This window comes from Nannospalax galili, unplaced genomic scaffold (genome assembly GCF_000622305.1).
Source record: "Nannospalax galili isolate Female #2095 unplaced genomic scaffold, S.galili_v1.0 scaffold63, whole genome shotgun sequence".
Taxonomy (NCBI): Eukaryota; Metazoa; Chordata; class Mammalia; order Rodentia; family Spalacidae; genus Nannospalax; species Nannospalax galili.
The window spans coordinates 4,429,087-4,450,718 of NW_008355272.1; the positions used below are offsets into that span (position 1 = coordinate 4,429,087).

At 51.1% G+C, this 21,632-nt stretch overlaps 1 protein-coding gene across 2 annotated transcripts in view; it reads right to left on the reverse strand.

Annotated features, from left to right (window-relative positions):
- Window positions 1–611: 611 nt before the first annotated feature.
- Window positions 612–21,632, reverse strand: part of Rgma (repulsive guidance molecule BMP co-receptor a) — a 45,587-nt gene continuing 24,566 nt past the window's right edge. For both annotated transcript variants that reach the window (XM_008852338.3, XM_029555673.1), the window contains 2 exons: window positions 11,019–11,533; window positions 612–3,186 (listed from right to left, as the gene is read on the reverse strand). In XM_008852338.3, the coding sequence (XP_008850560.1) occupies window positions 2,485–3,186; window positions 11,019–11,533 (1,217 nt within the window). In that variant the 3' untranslated portion in view covers window positions 612–2,484. The remainder of the gene's footprint in view (window positions 3,187–11,018; window positions 11,534–21,632) is intronic.

The window sequence follows — 21,632 nt, forward strand, 5'->3', positions numbered from 1 at the left end:
AAACCCCCGCACCGAACCCCTGGATTGTTTTTTTTTTTTTTGGGGGGGGGGTGGTGGTGACATGTAATCAGAGCCAGAAGTGGACCTGGCTGCACACTGGTGTGGTCAGTGGTTCCAATGGAATATGTCACTGGGTTCCTGGACTGGGTATGGAGGCAACACTCAGGGAGGGTGGGAGTGCTGAGTTGTGCTGAGTTGTGCCTGGGACTTCTGGGCTGGCAAGTTGGCTGGGATGGAGCTATCGTGGACTCAGGCCAGCTCCTCTGACCCCTAACCTTGTCCTAGAAGATAAGTCATAACCCTTCACCATGAGGTCATCAGTCTGCTCCAGTGTTCCCAGAGCAAGGGAGGCTGGCTTCACCAAGTTCCCTGTACTACTCAAGGGAAGGAAGAAAACTAATCTTCACAAGGGCTGTGGTGGTTATGGTGAAGTCACTGAATCTCACTTGTCCCCAACACTTGGGCACACACATGCACAGCACAACCCCTCTTGACACACTTGCTGTGGGGAACATCCACCATCTAAAGTCACCCTTTAACCCCCCAGGAACCAAACTCTGTTTAGAAAACAAACTCTAACATCTCATCTAAAAGAAAATTAACAAAACAACAACAAAAAAACCCAAACTTTACTTGCATTTATCCATTAATAAATAATTTACAGTATGTACACGCGGTGACACTCCACACAGGTCATAGACACGTGGACGCAGTGAGGGGTCCCCACTTCCAAGCAGAACGTGATCAAACACAACCAAAATAAAGTGCTTCAACTTTTTACTTCCAACATAGGGATAGCTAAAAAAACAAAAACAAAACAAAACAAAAAACAACCAGCAGGGAGAGGGAAGGGCTGAGCTGAGCCCCACCCAGCCACCCATGTGGTTTTGGCAGGGGATAGGACCTCTGGGAGGGAGGGGCGAGGCAGGTTCTGCAGCCTCCTGGCCAGTGTATGAGAGGTCCCTGGAGAGCAGCGGAGGGCTGCTGCAAACATTGAGTGGGGATAGAGAGAGCTGTAGGGCCACTAGCAGGTGGCCCATTTGACCAGCGACATAACTGTGCTGGTCCTTGGCAGGGGGTGGAGGGGTGGGGGTTGGGCTCTGGAACAGCAGCAGGGATGGGAATGGCTCTGGGCTCTGTGCATGGGCACTCATCTTGGGCTTAAGGAAGGAGGGCTGGGCTCCCAGTGACAGGCCTCTGGCCACAGGACTTAAGGGTCTTGTGGGAAGAGATGCTATCAGGGTACCTGAGGCTGGAAGGCCTCTCAGACACTATTCCTCTCCTGGAAATCCAGCTAAGAGGGACTGAGGCAGGGAGTGGGGCTGCTGACCAGCAGCCAGGGAGGTCTGGGGGATGGCAGGTGAGGAGAGAGCAGAGGATGGGGCAGGCCAGCTGGCCCTATCCACTGAGTCTCTTTCTCACTCTGCCCCCCACCAGGCCCCAGGGCCCTTGCCAGGCACTCTTACATCTACTGGTGAGGAACAGAAGCCAGAGGATTACTTCTCTGTTGAGACATTTAGAATGAAGCACTTTGATTTCCTTTGATTTCCTAAGTACAGTGGGAAATGGGGCGGAGGGTAGAGCCAGAGACAGGTATTGGAGTCCATGAGTGGCATTGTTTAGACACTGTATCAAAAGACATCCTCCCTTCAACTGTGGGACTCTCCAGGGAGGTGCCTAGGAATGGCGCCTTTAACTCACGTCTACAGCAGCTGGATGCACAGGGCAATCTCTGCCTAGCACCAGGGTAGCACTGGGTGGGAAGGTATCAGGAGGGCACAGCCTAGTGGCTCCAAGGTTACATCCATTTGCTAAAGATGTGGAGTAGTGTGTCCTCTGGGAGTGTCCTACTGTTAAGGAGGCCCTGCCTGGGAAAGGAGCCTTGCAGATGCCTGAGCCCTACTGACACAGTGCTTGGCTGGGTTGTCCCCACGGGCTTAGTGTGTGCGAGTGTGCTTGTGTAAGAGTGTGTGTGCGTGTGGGTGGGCGCAAGAGGCCCCATGAATGGGTGTGCAGCAGTCAGCCGGGCCTGTCTCAGTGCATTGGTAGGGAATGGAAGGAGCCGACTTTCCCAGTGTCTCTCTGGTGGTGGGGGTGGGGCTTCAGCTTAGGGGACTCTGGTTTGCACATTCACACAGTGGGGTCAGGGTGGAGGGAGCTGGTCTCCCTCTCACACAACTCTACTGTCACAAACATCACAGCACCAATCACCACAACCTTGTCACGTGCACTAGAGAGAGGGGAGGGCTGTCCCAGGCCCTGAGCCCTGGCCAAGATATTTGAGGATGGCTTTGAGGGAACTCTGCACAGGCAACCAGCCAGAGGCCACCTCTTCTGCTAATCAGTGCAGAGACCACTGGGCTATAGGGAGCCCACCTGCTGGGCTGTATCCTGATGGTGACTTGGGTCCTCAGGTGAAGGAGATGCCAGGGGTAAGGCTTGGGCAGAGTCTGCATCTCCCTCTGCATCCTATGTGGCAAGTGTCTACCAGAACACAGGCAGCAGGGCCAGGAGTGTGAGGGTACCAATGAACAGCTGGGGGGTTAGGGGCAGTGCTGCCATGGCCACCGCACCTGGTAGTTCCCGAGTTCTTTCAAACAGGTGTAGTTTGTCTTTGTTGGAGTGGAGCATCTTGCCATCCTCCAAGGCGTAATAAGCGGCCAGTGTGAAGTTCACATCGCCAGTGGTAAGGAGGTCAAAGACACAGGCCTGATAGTACAGGTCCTCCACGGGCAGTTTCTCCTTGCACTTGGCCACAGCTGTCTCATATGGGAACGTCTCAGGGACCACAGGAGAGGGACTGGCAGCTGCTGGCCTGCGAGGGCCCTCAGCATTGGCTCGGAAGGCCTGGAAGTCGATCTGCTGGTTGAGTGGGCAGCCCCGTAGGCAGAGGTAGAGGCCCTGGCTGTCACGGTCCTCCACAGCATTGACCACCTCCTCAGGCATGCGGACTGCGAAGGTTAGGTAGCGGCCCACCTGGCGTACCACAATGGTGGTGCCGATGTACTTGGCCTGGATCTCCACATGCTGGCCAGATACCTTCTCTGTGATCTTCAGGCTGTTGGCCCCATGTTTATCTCCACCATTCTTAGAGCCATCAGCAAATGCAGCTGGGAGTTCATCCATCTCAGCTTGGTATACTTTCTGGTCCACACACTCCTGGAAGTTCTTAAAGATGATGGTGAGCTAGAGAAAAGGAGACAGAGGAAAGTGAGTCAGGATGTGGGGAGATGCTCTGGCCTTTGAGGAGGGACTGGGATGCTGTGGATCCTCCCTTCCCTATGGTGGTTAAGGGCCTTTTTTTCTTCCTATGGTGGCCAAGGACCCTCCCTTCCCCATGTTGGCCAAGGACACTCCCTTCCCCATGGTGGTCACAGCTCAATACCAACTGCACTGTTATATGCTTAATATTTACTTACAGCTAGCATTGTTTGTTTTTACTTAGAAAAACTTTAGATCACTACCATAACTAGAAAATCAGCTCATTCGATAGCTGTAGTGGGAAGTGAACTGTAAAGATAAAAGCACAGCCAATTAAAAATAAAAGGCCCTAGCTGGGTATGGTAGCTTTAATCCCAGCCTTTGGGAGACAGAGGCAGGTGGATCTCTGTGAGACCAAGGCCAGCCTGGTCTACATAGTGAATTCCAGGCTAGCTAGAGCTACAGTGAGACCCTGTCTCAAAAAGACCAAAATAAATAAATAAATAAAACAAAAGGTTCTTGGTCCACTATGGTCAGGTTAAAAACAGACTCCCAAACCTTGAAGCCCCAATCCACTGTAACACATGAGCACTACCTTATATAGCAAAGGGGCTTGGTGGATACAGCTGGGTTAAGGATAGTGAGATAGAGATATCCTGAATTATGTGGGTGGGCCCAGATCACAAGTGTCTACAGAAGAGGGAGGCTGAGTGCAACAGAGCCAGGAGAGAAAGGTATAGTGACCAGGGAAGCGGAGACCAGAGTGATGCTGCCATGAACCAGGGGATGCCCACGCTACTAGAGGGTGGGAAGCCTGGAAAGACCAGCCCTACTGACTATCCTGCAAGGTGCCAACAGCACTTACAGTGCAATTGCTGCTGGAGATGGAGCCTACCAGCAAGTGGAATGGAAGATTATGATGCTCAAAGAGAGATGAGTGGGAAATATCCATCAAGCAGGAGACCAGATGCCATGGCCTCAAAGCGGCTTCAGGGGTCACACCAAGCTGGGTAGTAGGAGGAAGAGGGAAAGAATCAAGGTGCTCCTCACCAACCAAAGAGAACCAGAGGCTTCAGGTTACAGGTATAGCCCCATCTGGGCCAGAGCAGGAAGACCATTTCAAATCGAGCCCATCCCTACAGGTGAAGGGCTGGGCTGAGTTGCTTCAGGGAGGCAGAGGGCTGAGCAGGCCCTGTAGTACCTGTCCTCCTTAGAGCCACAGACACAACCATACTAGCTGCACATACATGCCAAGCACTGCATTTATTACTCCTAGTCTCCTCTTGCACTGGAAGAGCAGGTGACACCCGGGGTTTTTCACAGAGGTGCAGTAACTTGCCCAAGGTCACATTGCCACAAGGGGCAGAAATGAGACAAGTTTTGGGTTTCCAGCCTCTGGGATCATATGGCAACTAGCCTGTAGAATAGGATGCTGGACAGCTTGGGAAGAGGGTGAATGTAATGTGACTTTTCTCCTGTCATACTGCATGAGGTGTCTGGCCATTCTTTCCGCCGTGAGCCTAGCCAGAAAGGATGCCAGGCTGGAGAAAGAGTGATACAGGAAAAAGCACCCCCTCTTGGGCCTTCACTGCTCTCCAGGACCCAGCTGTTTTGCCAGAAGAAGCTCTGGAGTGCAGCTGGAGCCTGGAAATCCAGCCCAAAGCAGCCAGGAAGGGAGGGGGGCATATGGGGAGAGGTGGCACCCAGAACCTCTGGAGCTTCCTACCACCACCCTCCCTTCAACGCTTGTACTGTCCTTTCCCAGGCCTAGGTACCACTATCCTTTCTGTAGAGCAAAGCTCACAGAAAAAGAGAGTGAGAGAGAGAGAGAGGAGAGTGAGAGAGGAGAGTGAGAGAGACTGGACAGCTGGAAGATGGGATGATAGGGCTCCGGGTATATAGTATCCCCACTCTCTACCTCAGAGAATCTGCCGGTTTAAGAGGCCCAGAAGGGGAAGTGGGCTGCCGGCACGGGGCCTAGCTGAAGAGGCTGGATGCTCTGGAGGTGTGGTAGTGGAGGGGGCCATGGTGACAACCTAAGAGGCTTATGGGTCAAGGGTAATGTTCAAAGTTTTAAGAGAGTTTCTGGCCTAGCAGGTATAAGACAAGGACCAGAAACCAGAGAAGGAAAACAGTAGCTTGGATGGGGATGGCAACCAGGAGAAGCCAGTACTCAGAGTCCCAGACAGGCAGGCCAGGAAGGCCAAGTGTGGGGACCGTGGCATTCACCAGGGATGTTTGGCTACAGTGCCAGGTGGCTGGCCACAGCTGGAAAGTGCCTAGGAGGCTGAAGGGAGGGAAGTCAGAGGCCTGGGAAGTGGGGCCTAGAGGTTGCTGCATGCCTCAGGCTAAGCAGGCCATCATGGTGGTCAGGGCCAGTGGAGGTGTCCCCTCTGCTCAGCATTATCCTTGTTCTGTGGATCCCCCATGCCGGTGTAAGGTTAGAGGTGATCAGGCAGCAGGTGGTGGCTTCCAGGAAGCCTGGGAACTGAGAAGCCCTGGGACTTTCTCTTCTCACTGTTCTATAGGCAGGTTGCAGGGGAGGGCCTCTGCAAGGGACAGACTGCATGCGACTCTTAGGGGCTAGGGCACCCTGCCCTTCCCTTTAGAACCCCTTCCTCCATAGAAATAAAAACAAAACAAAACAACCCCCCTCAGCACTTTCAGGTTCCAATAATATAAAAATTAATACAGTCTGGGCTGGGTCATATTCATGTTTTCCTTCTGACTTTTTTTTTTTTTGGTATTTTTGAGACAGGGGGTCCCTGTGGCCCCAGCTGGCCTGGAACTCACTATGTAGACCAGGCTGGCCTCGAACTCACAGATTCACCTGTCTCTGCCTCCTTAGTGCTGGGATCAAAGGCGTGCGCCACCACACCTGGCCTTCCTTCTGACTTTTAAAAGAAATGAGTATCTTCCCACAGCCGTGTGGTCCTGGGTACTGTGTACCTTGATGGCTCCATTCTGAAGCTCTGTGAGGGCAAGGATGAGGAGGTCTGAGTCCCAGAAGGTGAGCTCAGGAGACCCTCGCCATATAGCTCCCCACATAGTTCCCAGAGCATGGGATTCTATTTCCTGTTTCCCTCCCTGGGGCTCACATTTTCAGTATGCACTGGGTTGTCACAGGTGGTTGAATGAAGCCTATCCCTGCTGCACAGAGTTCTAAGCCTTGGACTCCAGGAAACCGCAGCTATTCTCTTATTCTCCAGTCCCTGACCTATGAAAACAGCAACTTCATACGATTCAGCCTCACAGCCAACAGCTTGCCCACAGTGATATGGCGGTGCCTGCAGGGTTAGAGGTGGGCCAGCAGGGTGGTCCTGGGTGTGGGTGGTCCTGCCACTGGAGGAAGGCCAAGGTGAGGGGTTCTGCTGTCCTTGTCTGGTATACAAGGTCACACAGACATGGGGAAGGGGGCTCCTGCTTTCTAAGTGCCATCAGTCTCCCCGGAACAGGAAAGGCTGGTTTGGCTCGAACTGCCATCTCTCATGGAGACAGCTTCTTGGAAGGCTGACAGGCTGCCTGACTCCTTGGCACTGGTGCCAGGGACGCAACCGCAAGTAACAGCATGAAGGGGGCCTGTCGAAAGCCTGGCGGCCTGTTGCCAACCCACCATGGACGGCTGCCTCTCTGCCTTTGCTGTCCTTCTTCCCAAAGGGGCCCTCAGGCCTCTTGGTGCCACACACACACACACACACACACACACACACACACACACACACACAGTATGAAGCTAAGGGCTGGGATACAGAAAAGAGCAAGATTTCAAAATCTCTGCAGGTCACTGACCAAGTAGATGAATTTGCAGTGCAACAGGTTGGTGAGTATTAGGGGGAAAACTAACAAGGGTGAAGAGGGAGGAGGAGACAAAGAGTCCAGTTCTTGTCCTCCAAGCCTCAGTTTCTTTGCCTGTAAAGTGGGCATAAACAGCAGAGCTGGGAGAAGGGAAATGGAGTAGGAACTGACTGCCTGACTAGAGAACACTCAGTCTTGGCTGCACGTGTAGAGGAGTGATAACGGCTGTGCTCTGGGAATGAGTAAAGGCCCTGGAAGAGGCCCTGTATGTTTGGGGCCAGGCTTCTTGCATATGAGCTTCTGCAACAGAGGGTGGGCAAGGCTAGAGGTTGTGAGGTTAGAGTAAGGGCCAGGTGGGGACTGGGCAGGCTCTGAGAAGCCAGGAGAGGGGCTACTGGAGTTAGAGTCTGGGGTCAGGTGGGAGGAGGTGAAAAAAGGCCCTGCCACCTTGGTGATGAAAGCCCCTCACAGCCCTTGCTTCTCTCAAGGCACCAATCCTCCTTGTTCCGTCACTAGCAATGCTCACTGTCATTTTGGGCCACCTCAGTGGCAGGGCCTCCTAGTTCCCAGGGCCCTTGAGCTACGTGCAGGGAGGGCAGCTCAGCACTCAGGCTGGCATGAAGGAAGAATCCACATTGCTAAATCAGAGAGCATGCAGATACCTGGGGGGCCTCGGAGGTTCAAAGCACAGGAGAGTGTCTGAGCCCTGGAAATCAGCCACTGAGGCAGTTCATCTGGGGACTACAGGGCTCCCAGTCTGGTTTGAGTTTTGAGTTTGGTTTGGCCACAGGTGTAGATGCTGTCACTAGTGTCTAGCAGAGCCAGGCTGATGGGGCCTGAGAGCTCTCTGCCCACTGAGATCAAAGGTGGCTAGGTCACAGAGGAAGGGCCAGGCTGGCAAAACTCTGCCAGACAACCCCATACCCTTCTGGAAACCTTCAGGCTGACCTGGGTGGGAAGGGCCTCCTATTCCTGCTCAGGCAGTTCTGAGGTGCCCAGAGCCTGGCATTAATCAGTCAGGATTAGAGCAGACATCTGAAAGATGGGTGGAGGGACTGAAAGAAACACAAAATCGAATGAAAATTTAACCCATGTGGTTTGCAGATAGCACTGCTGTGCTGAGATCTGGGTGTGCCTTAGCTGATAGCTGAAGGAGTGTCCAGAGGGTCTAAGCCCTGGCATGTTACCTCACAGTACACTGCCAAGGTAGCAGAGGCCATGTTCCAACTTCCCTGATCACACACAGCTCTACAGTTGGACTCTGCTGTCACATTTACTTGGGGTAGGCATCCTTTCATATGCTCAGGTCTCCTCCCTATGTGCTCAACTGCCAGCCCTCAGGGGCCTGAAGCATAGGGCAGGAAGACTGGGTCTCTTCCCGAGCTATGTTTGTTACTTCATTTAAAAGCCACAGTGTCAGGAGCCCAGCATTCATTTATCTTGGCTCTGGAGAGGCAGAGTAGTAAGCCCCTGTGGGACTGTAGAGAAGGTGACTGGATCCTTGCCTGGGACACCCTTAAGTCTGCTTGAGGGCTGGGAGGGGGACAGGGAGAAGAGTGCTCTGGCCACAAATCTGTTGCCCACTAGCTGTCATGATCTGGCGCTAAGGGCCTGGGAGTGCGCTCATGGGCAAAGACCTCTTATTTCCTATGTAGCAGGACAGCCAAGAAAGAGAACTTGGATAAGCCAGGGCCACCGGGGCAGAAGGAAGTGGCAGGGATGGAGCATTTTCCTGGCTGTTGGGTCACCTCACTGATCTCTTCTGGGGTGTGGCGGAGAGGGAAGGAACAGAAATGCCCTTGTGGGCTGGCCTGGCACTGCCCAACATGGGGTCTTCCAACACACTGCTCCTGGGGAAATAGACCCACTGTCTCTTAGCCAGCCTGGAAGATCCATGGGGTCCAGCTACTGAGGAGGGCAGACATGTCCCCACTGTCTGACAGCACTGTGTCATGGCCTTGATGCCTTATCTCCTGGCAAGCCTGAGGTGACTGGAGACCCTCCCCACAGTGAGCAGGGGAGGGAGAGTCTGTAATGGATAGGAATCCCCTTTCCTAGGACATGGACCACGTGTCCAGCTGCCTCCGACTGGCTGTGTGAGCAGGAGTTGAGACCTGCCACCTGCCACCACCCCTTCGGTGACAAAATGAGTGGCCCTCAACTGACTGTGTAGAGAACATGCCAGACTCCAGAGTTGCCCTGGCTGAGGCCAAATTCTAGGTTAAGGTTTCCCACCAACTGCATTTTGGGTAGGGAGATCCCTCTGCCTCCTGTTCTGTCAAAAGGAGCTATACTAACCAGAAAGGGCTAATCCCAAGGAGGAGGAGCGAGGTGACCTAGGAGCTCCTGGGGTACTCAGTAAAGCTGGTTCTTTATCGTCATTCCATTCTATCTTTCTCCATCCCAGATGCCCACGGTCCTCTCTACCTCTCAGTGTCTAGGTGAGGCAAGGAGACACAGGGCAGGACTTCTACTCAGCAATCTTGGCTGTCCCTATATCCTATCTTACAGTCCTAGCTAAGGGATTTATTTGGCTTTCAGAGACAGGGTCTCATGTAGTCCAGGCTGTTCTCAAACTCACTATGTAGCCAGGGATGACCTTGAACTAATGATTCTCCTGTTCTACTTCCACATACTGGAATTACAGGCATGTGCCACAATATCCAGTAATGCTAGGGACAGAACTCAGGGCTTCATGCATGCTAAGTAAGCACTCTAATAACTGAGCTACATTTCTAACAACCATTGAGGGTTTTAAAAAATAACCTATGTGCAGCCCCACCCCAGATACACAGTAGTCAAACTAGCCAGGAGTAGTGTGTAAAACCTGGGGGTAGGGAGGGGGGCAGAGAGCAGCAGCACCATCTTCTATAGGCAGTGGCATTTATAGATTCAGCCACAGGGCAAATGCCTGCACAGGACTGTGGCCTTGCAGAGGCAAGGCTGCTGGTCCAGTGTAGCACCGCTCCATCAGAGAAAACACACTGACCACAGACTCTTCCTTTGATCAGGTTCAGGTTGTTTTTTGTTTGTTTGTTTGTTTTTTTGTTTTTTTAGCCCCCAGCCGGCCTGGAACTCACTATGTAGACTAGGCTGGCCTCGAACTCACAGATATCCAACTGCCTCTGCCTCCGAGTGCTGGGACAAGAGGTATGCACCACCATCCCTGGCTTTGATCAGGTTCTAACATGTTTCCAACAAGATACAGTTTGAGGGCAAGAGTATTCCGAAGCCTTGAGAGTAAGTGCTTTGGGACTATTTCTGAACTTTGTGTGTGGTGTAGGCGCATGTTGGGGAGCAGATGTTGGTATCAGGTGTCTTCCTCAATTACTTCTCCACCTTATTTTTTGAGTCCAAGTCTCTTGCTGAACCTGGTGCTCACCAATTCAGCTAGATTGGCTGGCCAGTGGACTCCAGAGATTTTCCTGTCTCTACCTTCCCAGCACTGACATCACAGGTGCGTACCCTGTGCCCAGCTTTCTAAATCTAAACTCAGGTCCTCATGTTTGAGTGACAAGCACTTTACTAATTGAGTCATTTTTCCAATTCCTTGGTTTTTTTTTCCTTTACCATAATGCTAGTGGGAAATCCATTTTACATCCCCTCCTGTGCTGTACTTTTGTACATTTACAGGCACACATATCAGAAGCTGTTTCTCAAACGTTTATCCTTACCATATCCTATTCATTCACAAATGTTTTCTATCTGTGCTATGCTAGGCTATTCTTGTTCCCTGATTAAAAATCAAACCTATGTCTATTACAGGCTGATTTCTGACACTAGAACAGATATTTCACAACCCCCTCAGAGACAGAAATATCACACTCCAGGCAAAATATAGACATGGTTCTTGGCTGGTTTATCTTATGAGAAAGACTCTGTAGAACATCCTTTTCTAAATCATTTGCCCCTTTACAGACAATAAGAATCTGGTGGTTCTGGAGGCTGCCTGGATCCTGGTAACAACAGGGCCTAAGTCCTGCGATCCTGCTGGTCTGGCCCAGGCTCCCCAATCCCCTTACCTTGCTGGTGGCAGTGGCGGCAGAACCGGGCAGCACAGGTGTATTGGTGACTTGCACGTTTAGGTAATTGTTGTCGATGAGGGGCCAGGCACCCTGCACCTTGCAGGTCTGGAAGCGATCTGTGAAAGTCCTGAGGTGCGGGTCCCCAAAGAGGCCGCAGTGTGTGTAGTTGGGGGCAGCCGTGTGCTTGTGGAAGCTCTTCTCGTAGTGGCAGATCTCGGGGCTGTCCGAGCGCTCCTGGCTATCCCCGGCCGGAGGGAGCGTGCGCAGGCGAGGCTGCGAGGTGGGGCCATCCTTGGAGCAGTTGTGCTGGCTCATGAGGTCCTCTATGCCATGGACAGCCGAGTGGTAAGCCAGGTCGCCCCGGCAGGTGCGGGCTGTCCGCCGTGTGCACAGGGCGTAGGTGCGCAAGGCAGCGCAGAACTCCGGCACGTCGTCAGCGGCAGGGGCGTGGCTGCCTGATGTGGCACTCCAGAACTCAGAGTTGCACTTGAGGATCTTGCAGGGGAAGACGGCTGTGGGAAGTAGCAGACATGCCATCAGGTTAGGGTCCAGCAATCCCAAGCCTCTTTCTACAGACCTCTGTGGCCAGGTGTGCAGGGGAAACCTCACTTAAGATGGTGCCACCCATAAGACATGGTCACTGATGGTGAGTTATGGGATAACCTGCCCTGTGTAGCCTTCCAAATTCTTCTGTATAACCGGCTATCGCCAGAAGAGACCAGGCAGCAGATCAACCTGCAGAAAAGGCCATCAAGGGCCCTCCCAACAATTCTCAACTTGTGTGAAAGAGGAAGGACCAGTATTTCCATACAGGAAGAGGGCTTGACCAAACAGCCTTGGGCATAAGATGCTTGCTTACATTTCAAGCCTATCCTCAAGAATTGGAACAAAAAGCAACTGAAATTTGGCAGGTATCTAAGCCTTATTATTAAGTATGTGTCCTCACTCCTGCCATTGTGTGACCTTGTGAAAGTGACCTTACATCTTTATACTAATCTGGAGTACGGATATCAATTAGACCTGTTGCATGAATGATTTATCTCACACAGCTGTAGGCCCACAGTGTCTGCTCATGGCAGCTGTAAGTGAGACAGGCTTATTAATAGATTTGCCAGTCCTTCCACTGGGGCAACGAAGGACAGACTCCCACGGTAGGCTTCAGTTTTTTCTGGGGGATCCTTCCCTGTAACACGGAGTACCCTACCTGCCACAAGGCTGACTAGCTGACTAGTTCCAAGGGGCTGCTTCTCAGGGTGGGTGGAGCAGGCAGACTGCACACAGACCATGAAGGGATGTGGTTGGTGTCCCAGTCCTCATCCCTGTCTATAGATGTCTCCTTAGAGACTCCATAGGATTCAGAATCTCCATAGGAAACAGAAGTACCAGAGGAAATATCAGACCAAGAATCTGTGCTAACTGCATCAGGCTCTGTCTACCTCCACCCTCAATCTACTTCCACCCTCGCCATGACCAGAGGAGAAAAGGACATTGTAAAGGGAAGATGGTGGGGTGGGGAGGGAGCTGCTATCTCTATGGTCTTGAAAACCTGGTTTAAGAGGCATGCTGGTCACAAGTTTATGACCAAAATCCTCTCCCAGGTAACCAGAAAGGGCATCATTTAGGATCACTGAATAGGACCTGCCAGGCACATGTGGCCCTTAACCCTGCTCAGAGCAACACTCTCAGATGTGGTGGGGAGCTGACACAGCACCATATGCTGGGCCTGGGGTTCTGTACTTCCCTCAAGTTCCTGGGGGCCCAGTCTATAGGTCCCTGGGCCACCTCTCAGCAGCTAGGTTTCAGAGTTGGGTCATCCTTTTAACAGTCACAGGGGCTAAATTAGATCCCGACAGTCTGTATTATATAGTATGCTAACAGGACATTTCCTCTGAGGTGAGATGGGGCTGGTGGGAAGAATCAGAGGAAGGGACTACAGGCAGGGTTGGGGGCAAACAGGAGGGGATGAAACTGCCTTATCACCAATGCGGAACGGCCAAGAGGCCCTTTACTGCCCAGACCCTTGGGCCCCTTCCGGAACCTACCCTTCTATGAGCTGGGCATCTCCAAATCGAGCATGGGTGTGCATCTGTAGCTGGCAAGTGGCAATAGAGGTCACTCTCCTGGCACCCAGAATACTAGGCCTCATGAGCTTCCTCCCCCCGGGCAGGCTCTGGGACCCTAAGTGGACTTTGTTGTGTCATTTACTCCATTTCTTAGCCACATGGAGAATGTTCTTCATGCTACTTCCCAGGACGGGACAGAGAACTGAGAGATCTGAGGATGATGGTGGTCATGTTGGGTGGACACTGGAGGGAAGGCACTGGGCTCAGTTTCATTTCTTTCCCTGAAAGTAGTTGTGAGATGTGACCCTGCCTCAGTTTCTTCAACTGCAAAGTAGAGGTAGATCTTGCCTTAAAGGATAACAGGCAGCAAACAGGGTCCCCAGACTAATAAAAGCCTCTGAGTAGAACAATGTCCCAAGGTTAAATGTCATGGGCAGGGGAAGGGAAAAATATGGATGGCAGCCATCCTCTTCTATCGTCCTCTTCAGAGTAATGCTCCAGCCCTGCTCCAGTTTGGGCTCAGCCCTTCCTCCCTCTTTGATGACCCCACAGTGAGGACTGAGCTGGCTTTCCACAGCTCAGTGTATTCTCCTTCCCACCCTGACTCACATCACGCCACTTCAGTCCACACACTTCAGTCACACTCACCCTGGACCAGCCCAGGACCCTGATTGTTTGAGGCCCACACTCCTCATAGACACCAATGGTATCAGCCTACCACCTCATCTTCCACCTCCCTTTCACCAGTCCTGAACTGCTCCCTCAAATGCAGGCTGAAATCCCCACCCTCAGGATGATGATATTTGGATGGTAGCCTCTGAGAACTCTGTAGGCTTAGATGAGGTCATGATGATGGGGCTCTGTTATGGCATTAGTGCCCTTAAAGAGGCAGCAGAGCTTGCTATTTGCTCTCTCTGTACTACAAGATGCTAAAGAAGTCAGCAGTCTGCAAGTCAAGAAGAGGACCTCCCCAGAACCCAACCATGTGCTGGCTCCAACTCGGATTTCCAGCTTCCAGAACGATGAAGAATGGTGTTTCTTAGGTTTCTTGTGTGGTGGTACACAGCCTGCACTGACTGATAGAGAGGTGAAAACCTCACCCTTCTTTCCTCTCCTTCCTGGGCTCTCCCACTATCTTCTGTAGAAGCAGGTAGTATTAATGAAGGTACCATTTGGATGGACGCCAAAGGACCAGGCAGACTTAGCTTTACTTGCTCTGTCATCTTATAGCCTCACAAAGACCTGTTCTTACCCAGAGGTGACCCAGACATGGTACAATTCCATTGGCTCTGCAGAAGGACAGGGTGCTGATCAAGACACAGCAAAGTGGGCTCTTGCTTCTCTGTCTGCTGACTCCTGCCCCACTAGCCTGGGTGGCCCCAGGCTTTATGCCCTTGCGCCTGACTCAGGGCACTTCCTGCTGTCATAACCCCATCCTTCATGAAGTTTTCATAACACCCCAAAATGCCTCTACCTCCTAGACACTTCTTGGGCAATGGTGCACTCGGAAGTGCTGGGTCCTGAACTTGCCAAGTCTGGTTTACCCTTGCTACCGAGCAAGTGAACAACACACTCTGGATTCTGTGAAAGAAAAGAAAACAGGACACGTAGTTTTTCTACCCAGAGAGACCTGGGGGTAGAGGGGATTTCAGTGTCAGCAAGCACTCAGTGAAAGATTTGGGTCATAGGGCAATGCCATGTTAGCCTGACAAAACTGAGCACCACGGGGCTGGAGAGATGGCTCAGTGGTTAAGAGGACTGACTGCTCTTGCAGAGGACCTAGGTTGGATTCCCAACACCTGCATGGCGGCTAACAACTATCTGTAACTCCAGTTCCAGGGGATCCAATGCCCTCTTTTGATCTCCATGGGCATTGCATGACATTGGTGTATTTACATACATGCAGGCAACACTCTCATACACATAAAATAAAAGTAGTAAGTAAAAATTTTTTAAAGTGGGGACCACACTTTGGGAGGCAGTATGGGGCAGCAACCAGGGTAAAGTCCACAGCTGTGTGACCACATGAAAATGCACTGACTCTCTGAGCCATTCGAATGTGTCAGAGAAGGGGCTAGAGGTGCTGATGTGAGCAAATCTGCAGAACTCAAGAAAGAAGCTCCATGAAAGAGTTTTGTGTGGTTAGCTTTGCTCTGTCCAGTTGTCATTTTAGAGGGAATAATGCTAATGTGACTCAAAGATTTATAACATACCAGATGTATACACATGTTGCCTTAATTTTATGACAGCCTCCAAATTTATTATTCCCCTCCAACAGATAGTTAAGCAGGTGTGTGGCTTTGAATAGCTCCTTCCTAGCTTCCTTTCCACAGGAAGGAGGCAACCACGGCTTAGTCCCCAAGCTCCCACCTGTTTGCAGGTAAGCAGCATTCCTCCAAGGTCTCTGCTTCAGTTCCAGCCTCCAGGTTCCTCCTGTCTTGAGTTCTGGCCCTGACTTTCCTCAGTGATAGCCCAGAACCTATGAGTTGTAAGAGAAAATAAACCCTGTCCTCCCCAAGTTGCTTTTGGTGGTTTCACAGCAACAGAAAAAGTAACTAAAATGCTCACTGAACTTGCAGCTGTTTTGACTAGACTGGCTGGCCAGCAAGCTCCCAGGATTCACCTGTCTCCATTTTCCCAGTGCTAGGGTTACGGACATGCTCAACCATGCCTGGCTGTTATAAGTGAGTGCTTGGGATCCAAAGAAAGGTTCCCAAGCTTGCACAACAATCACTTTATCCACTTCAGTCCCAATTTCTATGCTTTTGAAAGTGCATTCACAGGCGTGGTGGCACATGCATTTTGGGAAGCAGAAGCAGGCAGACCAAAAAAAAAAAAGTGCATTCACCAGAAGTCTTTCCTAGAGACATCACCTGAGAATGACCAGTTCTCCAGGGCCCCCAAACATGCTGTGGTCTATTCCCCTGCCTGGTTGTGTTGTGGTCACATGCCAAATGGATTCTGTGTCCTCCTAGTACAAAGGCCTGTGGAGGGCTGCCAGAGGCAGATGCTGCTGTGAAATGACCTGTCTCTGACTCCTGGAGTTTCCCTGCTGCCTTGAACCAGTCTTATAAACTTTCCTTGGAGCTTCAGAGGAAGGCTGAGCACCTCCACTGTGGATGGAGACATTAGAGCTCAGGGCAGGGAGACAGCTTGCAAGATGATACTGAGAGGGATAAGCTGGGGCCAGAAGGGAGTATGCCTGGTCCCCTCTGCTACCTCTTCAGCTTGTAACACAACACTCTGGGGCCTGTCAGTCTGAAGTGATGTATGTATGGGGCTGTCATTTCTTTTTTTCTTAAATATTTTATTCATTATTTTTTGTGTATGAGTGAATTGCCTGCATGTATATAAGTGCACCCATGCCATGCAATGCCTGAGGAGGTCAGAAGAAGGTGTCAGATTCCCCTGGAACTGGAGTTACTGATGGTTATTAACTGCCATGTGGGTGCTGGGAATCAAACCCTGATCCTTTGCAAGAGCAGTCAGCACTCTTAATCGCTGAGCCAATTCTCCAGCTCCTGAGGCTGTCATTTTTTAAGAACCTTGTGGGGGCCTCTCAGAGATGCCAAGAGTAGACTTTCTTCATGGGCAGTGAGCTGAGAAGCCCTTTACCCCTATAAGTATTACCCTGCACCCTGTGTCTATTGTACTCAATCAATGACCATAGGCCTCTTGAAGGTCAGGTACATATAGGTAACCTGGCCTGGTAACAGGAGCAAAAGCTGTGGTATCCTCTACCAGAGGTCCCAGAAAGGGTGATTTTTGATGTGCTGTATCTTAAAAAAAGCAAGAGGTTGCCATTTTAGGCAGCAAGCTGGGATATCTGATACCAGCATTCAAGGAGAGCAGAAAAAAGCATTTGAGAGCATGTAATAGACCTTATAGTCACTTATGCACGCAGGAGAGGAAAGCAGCCTTTCTGGCAAGCCTCTTGATACCTTCAGCACAGCAGAAGGTGCTCACTGACCTACACATAGAACGACTACTTCCTGTTCCTGCCTGGGGATTGCACACGAGAGAGAACATGGCCTCACCTCAACTGGTCCCAATATGTTCAACAGAATTAGAGGTTAGGATGTTTTCCTATTTCTTTTTTCTTTTAAAAAATATTTTATTTATTATTTTTATTTTATGTATATGACTGTATTGCCTGCATGTGTGTAAGTGTACCCGTGTCATGCAGTGCCTGCAGAGATCAGAAGAGGGTACTGGATTCTCCTGGAATTGGAGTTATGGACAGTTGTTAGCTGCCGTGTGGGTGCTGGGAACTGAACCTGGGGCTTCTGTAAGAGCAGCCAGTGCTCTTAACTGCTGAACTATCTCTCTAGTCCTCTATTTCTTTTTCTTTTCTTTTCTTTAACAGGGTCTCCTTAGTCCCAGGCTGCCTGGAAATCACTATGTGGACCAGACTGCCTCCATCTCAGAGAGATCCACCTGCCTCTGCTTTCCAAGGACTGGGATTAAAGGTGAGCACTACAAGGCCTGGCTTCTTTTTCTTCAAAAACTTTTTTTTTTTTTTTTTACATTTATTTATTTGTGTCATGTCTGCATGCACACACATCATAGTATGCATGTGGCGGGCAGAGGACTTTTAGAATTTGGTTCTCTCATTCCACCATGTGGGTTATGGGAATTGAATTCAGTTCATCAGGCTTGGTGGCAAGCACCTTTACCTGATGAGCCATCTCACCAGCTCTGTTTTTCTATTTCTAATCATTTGGGGGCTGAAGCTGCTTTTGGGTTCTCTTTTAACCCTTGCTACCCTTGGCTTCACCTCACCAACACCCCCACATAAAGTACAAAGGTACCTCACAGAGTCTGCTGCTCCTTAACAGCTTGTGAGGAGACATTGTGAGTTTTGTGCATTTTGTTTTGACTCAGGCTTTCTTGAGTCCTGGAACTTTAGGATGAGCTATTATCCAAGAATAACAACTTGAAAAAACAGGAGAATCCAGAGGCCTGCAAGGACAGCAGCCCTTCCTGGACTCATCAATGGGAAGCCCCTGAACTTGTCCTAGAACCCCAGGAGGCAAGGCAGAGGACCTAGCTCAATAGGTGGGACTCAGGCAATGTCTGCAGGACAGGGTGGGTTCCCTGACTCTTGGCACTTGGTTTGGGACCCCTGGCAATCACATGAGCCACTCATTCACTTCTGTCTTGGCCCAGTATAGCCAATGCTCCATGCCTGTCAGAGTGAACTACTTTATCCTGAACACTCAGGATCACTTTGTGACTGAACACAAGGCTCACTGTTTTTCTTGTTTTAGAGTTGAGATGGTCTCATGTAGACCAGGTTGGCCTTGAACACCTGACCCTGCTGCTTCCACTTCCCAAGAGCCATTATTATAGATCTATGCCACCATGGAGACATAGAACAGGGGAGCCGGCCATCTTCAGTTGTCCCTGTGGCACACACCCTTGCTAGGGCAGAGTTGTTTCTTCCTGGTCTAGATACCTCCAGCTGCTTCTCAGGACCTCTTTCTCTGCTGTTTTCTAGAGTCACACAGAAAAGTCTAAAATATAACCACTCGACATTTGTTATGTGATGTGTTTGAAGGAGCACCCAGCTTCTTTACTAGTACTGCCTTCTCTGACATGACCCTCCAGCTGCTTTGGCCTCAACTGGCCTCCAACTTGGGTGACCTTAGAAAGTGGCCACCATGTTGCAATGTCTCCACTTGTCTGTTGGTCTCCCAAGAACAGGGTCCCCTCATCTTCATCCTGACACACCTCTCCTATGCTCACACTCAAAGCATCTTTGGAAATTTGATGCTCTTTTTCACACCCATGCTCACCCTATAACCAGTGCTCAGCTCTGTCTCTGGTAGAAACCTGGGACTTCCATGTGTCAAGGGTCCCCAGAACAAGTATTTGCCCATTGCCACATTCACTGGGGTGCACAGGTAGCAGTTCACATGTCTGTGAGGGAGCTCCACAGTCACTTCCTTGTGGACTGAGCCATGGTAGAGATGGAAGTCACAATCCTCATCAGACTTCCATTATTTTCTGCCCATAGTGACCCAGTGCCTCTGGGAACTAGAAAAGCAGATCAGGGATCAGGGATCTCTGAACACCAGCAGGGCGGAGAAAAATTTCCATGCACCAGTGTAGCTAGAGCTGTGTCCTCCTTTGAACTGTTAATCAAGCCCAATCCCTCAGAATAATAGCCTGATTATTACAACCTTGTTTGAATAACAAAGAAACCCAACAAAACTCATTTCGTTGGGACACAGAGGGGGTGTGAAGGATCAACCCAGAAAAGGAGTCTTAGGAATGTGGTGAGTTGCTCCAGAGCTGGAGCCCAGGAATAAAGACAATGCAATTTGCCACCAAGAAAAGCCCAATAGACCAATAAATTAACCTCGTGCAAAGGGATTAGATCGGGTTTCAGAGCCTGCAGGGAGGGGTGGGCTAAACAAGGAGGTAGAGAACCCTTCCTCCTCTTAAAGCAGTAAGGATCACTTCCTGTACAAGCCCCAGGGTCCAGACATTTTTGTCTAACTCTGCTTGCACAGTGACTGTCTGAACCTATTTCCTCACTCAGAGTTCTGGACCCTCCCATGCGCTGGGAACCATGATGAATGCTGTTCTTGGAACGCACCCAGGTTAGTCTGTGCTTAGGTAGGGCAGGCCTTACTAAATTTTAGAATGTTTCATCTGAGTTAGGAATGGAGGCATGGGAGTTATCAGGAAAGAGTGTCTCTGTGAGGTCTTGAATGCCATGTAATATAAAGCTAAGGCCTGTGGCCACTGGAGCCTCAGTACCCATGAGATTGTTGAGAGGCAAATGCTGGCTGGTCAGGGGTAGCCAGTAACTGGGGTAGCGCATCAAGTAAATGTCACTGGACTTCAAATCACTGTCCTTTGCTGGAGCAGGGACACCCCCCACCTCCCCAACCCCATTTGTCTTTCCCTACACTGCTAGATTCTGCCACTAGGGGCACTAGATAGAAAAGGGAAGGCTGATGGTGTAGGCTTCCCTTGAGTCCTATGGCTATTCCTCCTACCACAGCTTCAAAATGGCCCTTCTCTGCCAGCCTTAGCATCTTGAGGATATGCCACTCTGAAGCACCAAGACTATGGACAGCCTCTCCTCCCAGTTCCTCTGTCATTTTGGCCTCCGAGGTGGAAGCTGTTTTGCCTGGCGATTTCTGCCTTGAGCTGGTTGCTTGCAGAGAGCACCCTGTGGCTGCATGTGAATACTATTTTAGGAAGCAGTGTAACTTTAGAGGCAATGGCTTCAATTAGGTCACAGGCAGGTGGAAGGAAGGGGGGGGGGAGCTACTTTAAGAAGTCAGCCAGCCTTGGGGAGAGGCCAGCCCTGAGGCTTTTAGTCACCATGTCTACTCCCTCACTGCCCACCTTGCCTGAGTAGCAGACCCCAGACAACCATCTGGCAACATGACACATCACAATCCTGAAGGAGGTAGGGAGAGAGCATGAAGTTACAGGCCATTGCTCCCTCCTAGCTCCTTGTCCCTTAACACTTAATCTGGGCAGGTGGGAGAAGGGTGGGAACAGGAATGGCCCTAGTGCCAATATCTGGTGACCTCTGGCCTGGCTGTAGTCCTAGAGTTGAGAGATGCCTGAGGCTGCCTACTGGCGTCACTCCTACAGGAATTTAACTGGATCATCCTGGTATAAACACCCAGGTGTTTGGCCTCAGATATGAAGAGGGACACGCCCAGAAGACTGGATTTCTCACCAGGTGCAGCACAGCCTACCTCACTTAATCCACCTCAGCCAGAAAAGATCACCTCTCCTTTGAGACATTCTCGGCCCAGCCAGACCCAGGGCCTCATATCAGTGACCCAGCTGCCACTGCACTCCAATGTGTCTCCCATCTGAGTCTGGTCAACAGGACAGAGCTGGAGGCAAAAGGGAGCTTTTGGGAAATCTCAGGGGACCCAGGAAGAGGAGGCAGAAATGTTGGAGAGCTGGGGTTCTGGAAGGTGAACTCACTCCAAGCAAGCGTGGGCAGAGGCGGCTGAGTGCCACTCCTAGAGCTGGGGTGGGAGGCACTGCCCCTGGTCACACCCAACCAGAGCTGCTCTGCCTCAGCCTCTACAAATGCCAAGTTGCTGCAAGAACCCACAATGTGTGCCAAGGAGAAGAGTGTACCTCAGCTTTCCAAACAGGCCACTGTCCCCCAGCTCCCACAGGAGCCATGTGGAGACAGCTTCCAGGCAGCAGGATGGAGTGAAAGCCCAGAACTTTGCCCTCCAGCAGGAGGCCACAGGCAGTCTATCAACTGAGGGCTGAGAGCTTCTCTGGGTAAAAGGGACCCATGGGAGGGAGCCAAGTACTGGACAGGGAGCCAAGCGCTGGACAGGACCCCACTCCGGGATCATCCTGCCTTGGGGCAAGGATGAAGCAGCCCTGGGCATAAAAATTCGAAAGTGGCTGGGCGTGGTGGTGCATGCCTTTAATCCCAGCACTCAGGAGGCAGAGGCAGGCGAATCTCTGTGAGTTCAAGGCCAGCCTGGTCTACATAGTGAGTTCCAGGACAGCTGGGGCTACAGGGAGACCCTGCTTCAAAAAGACA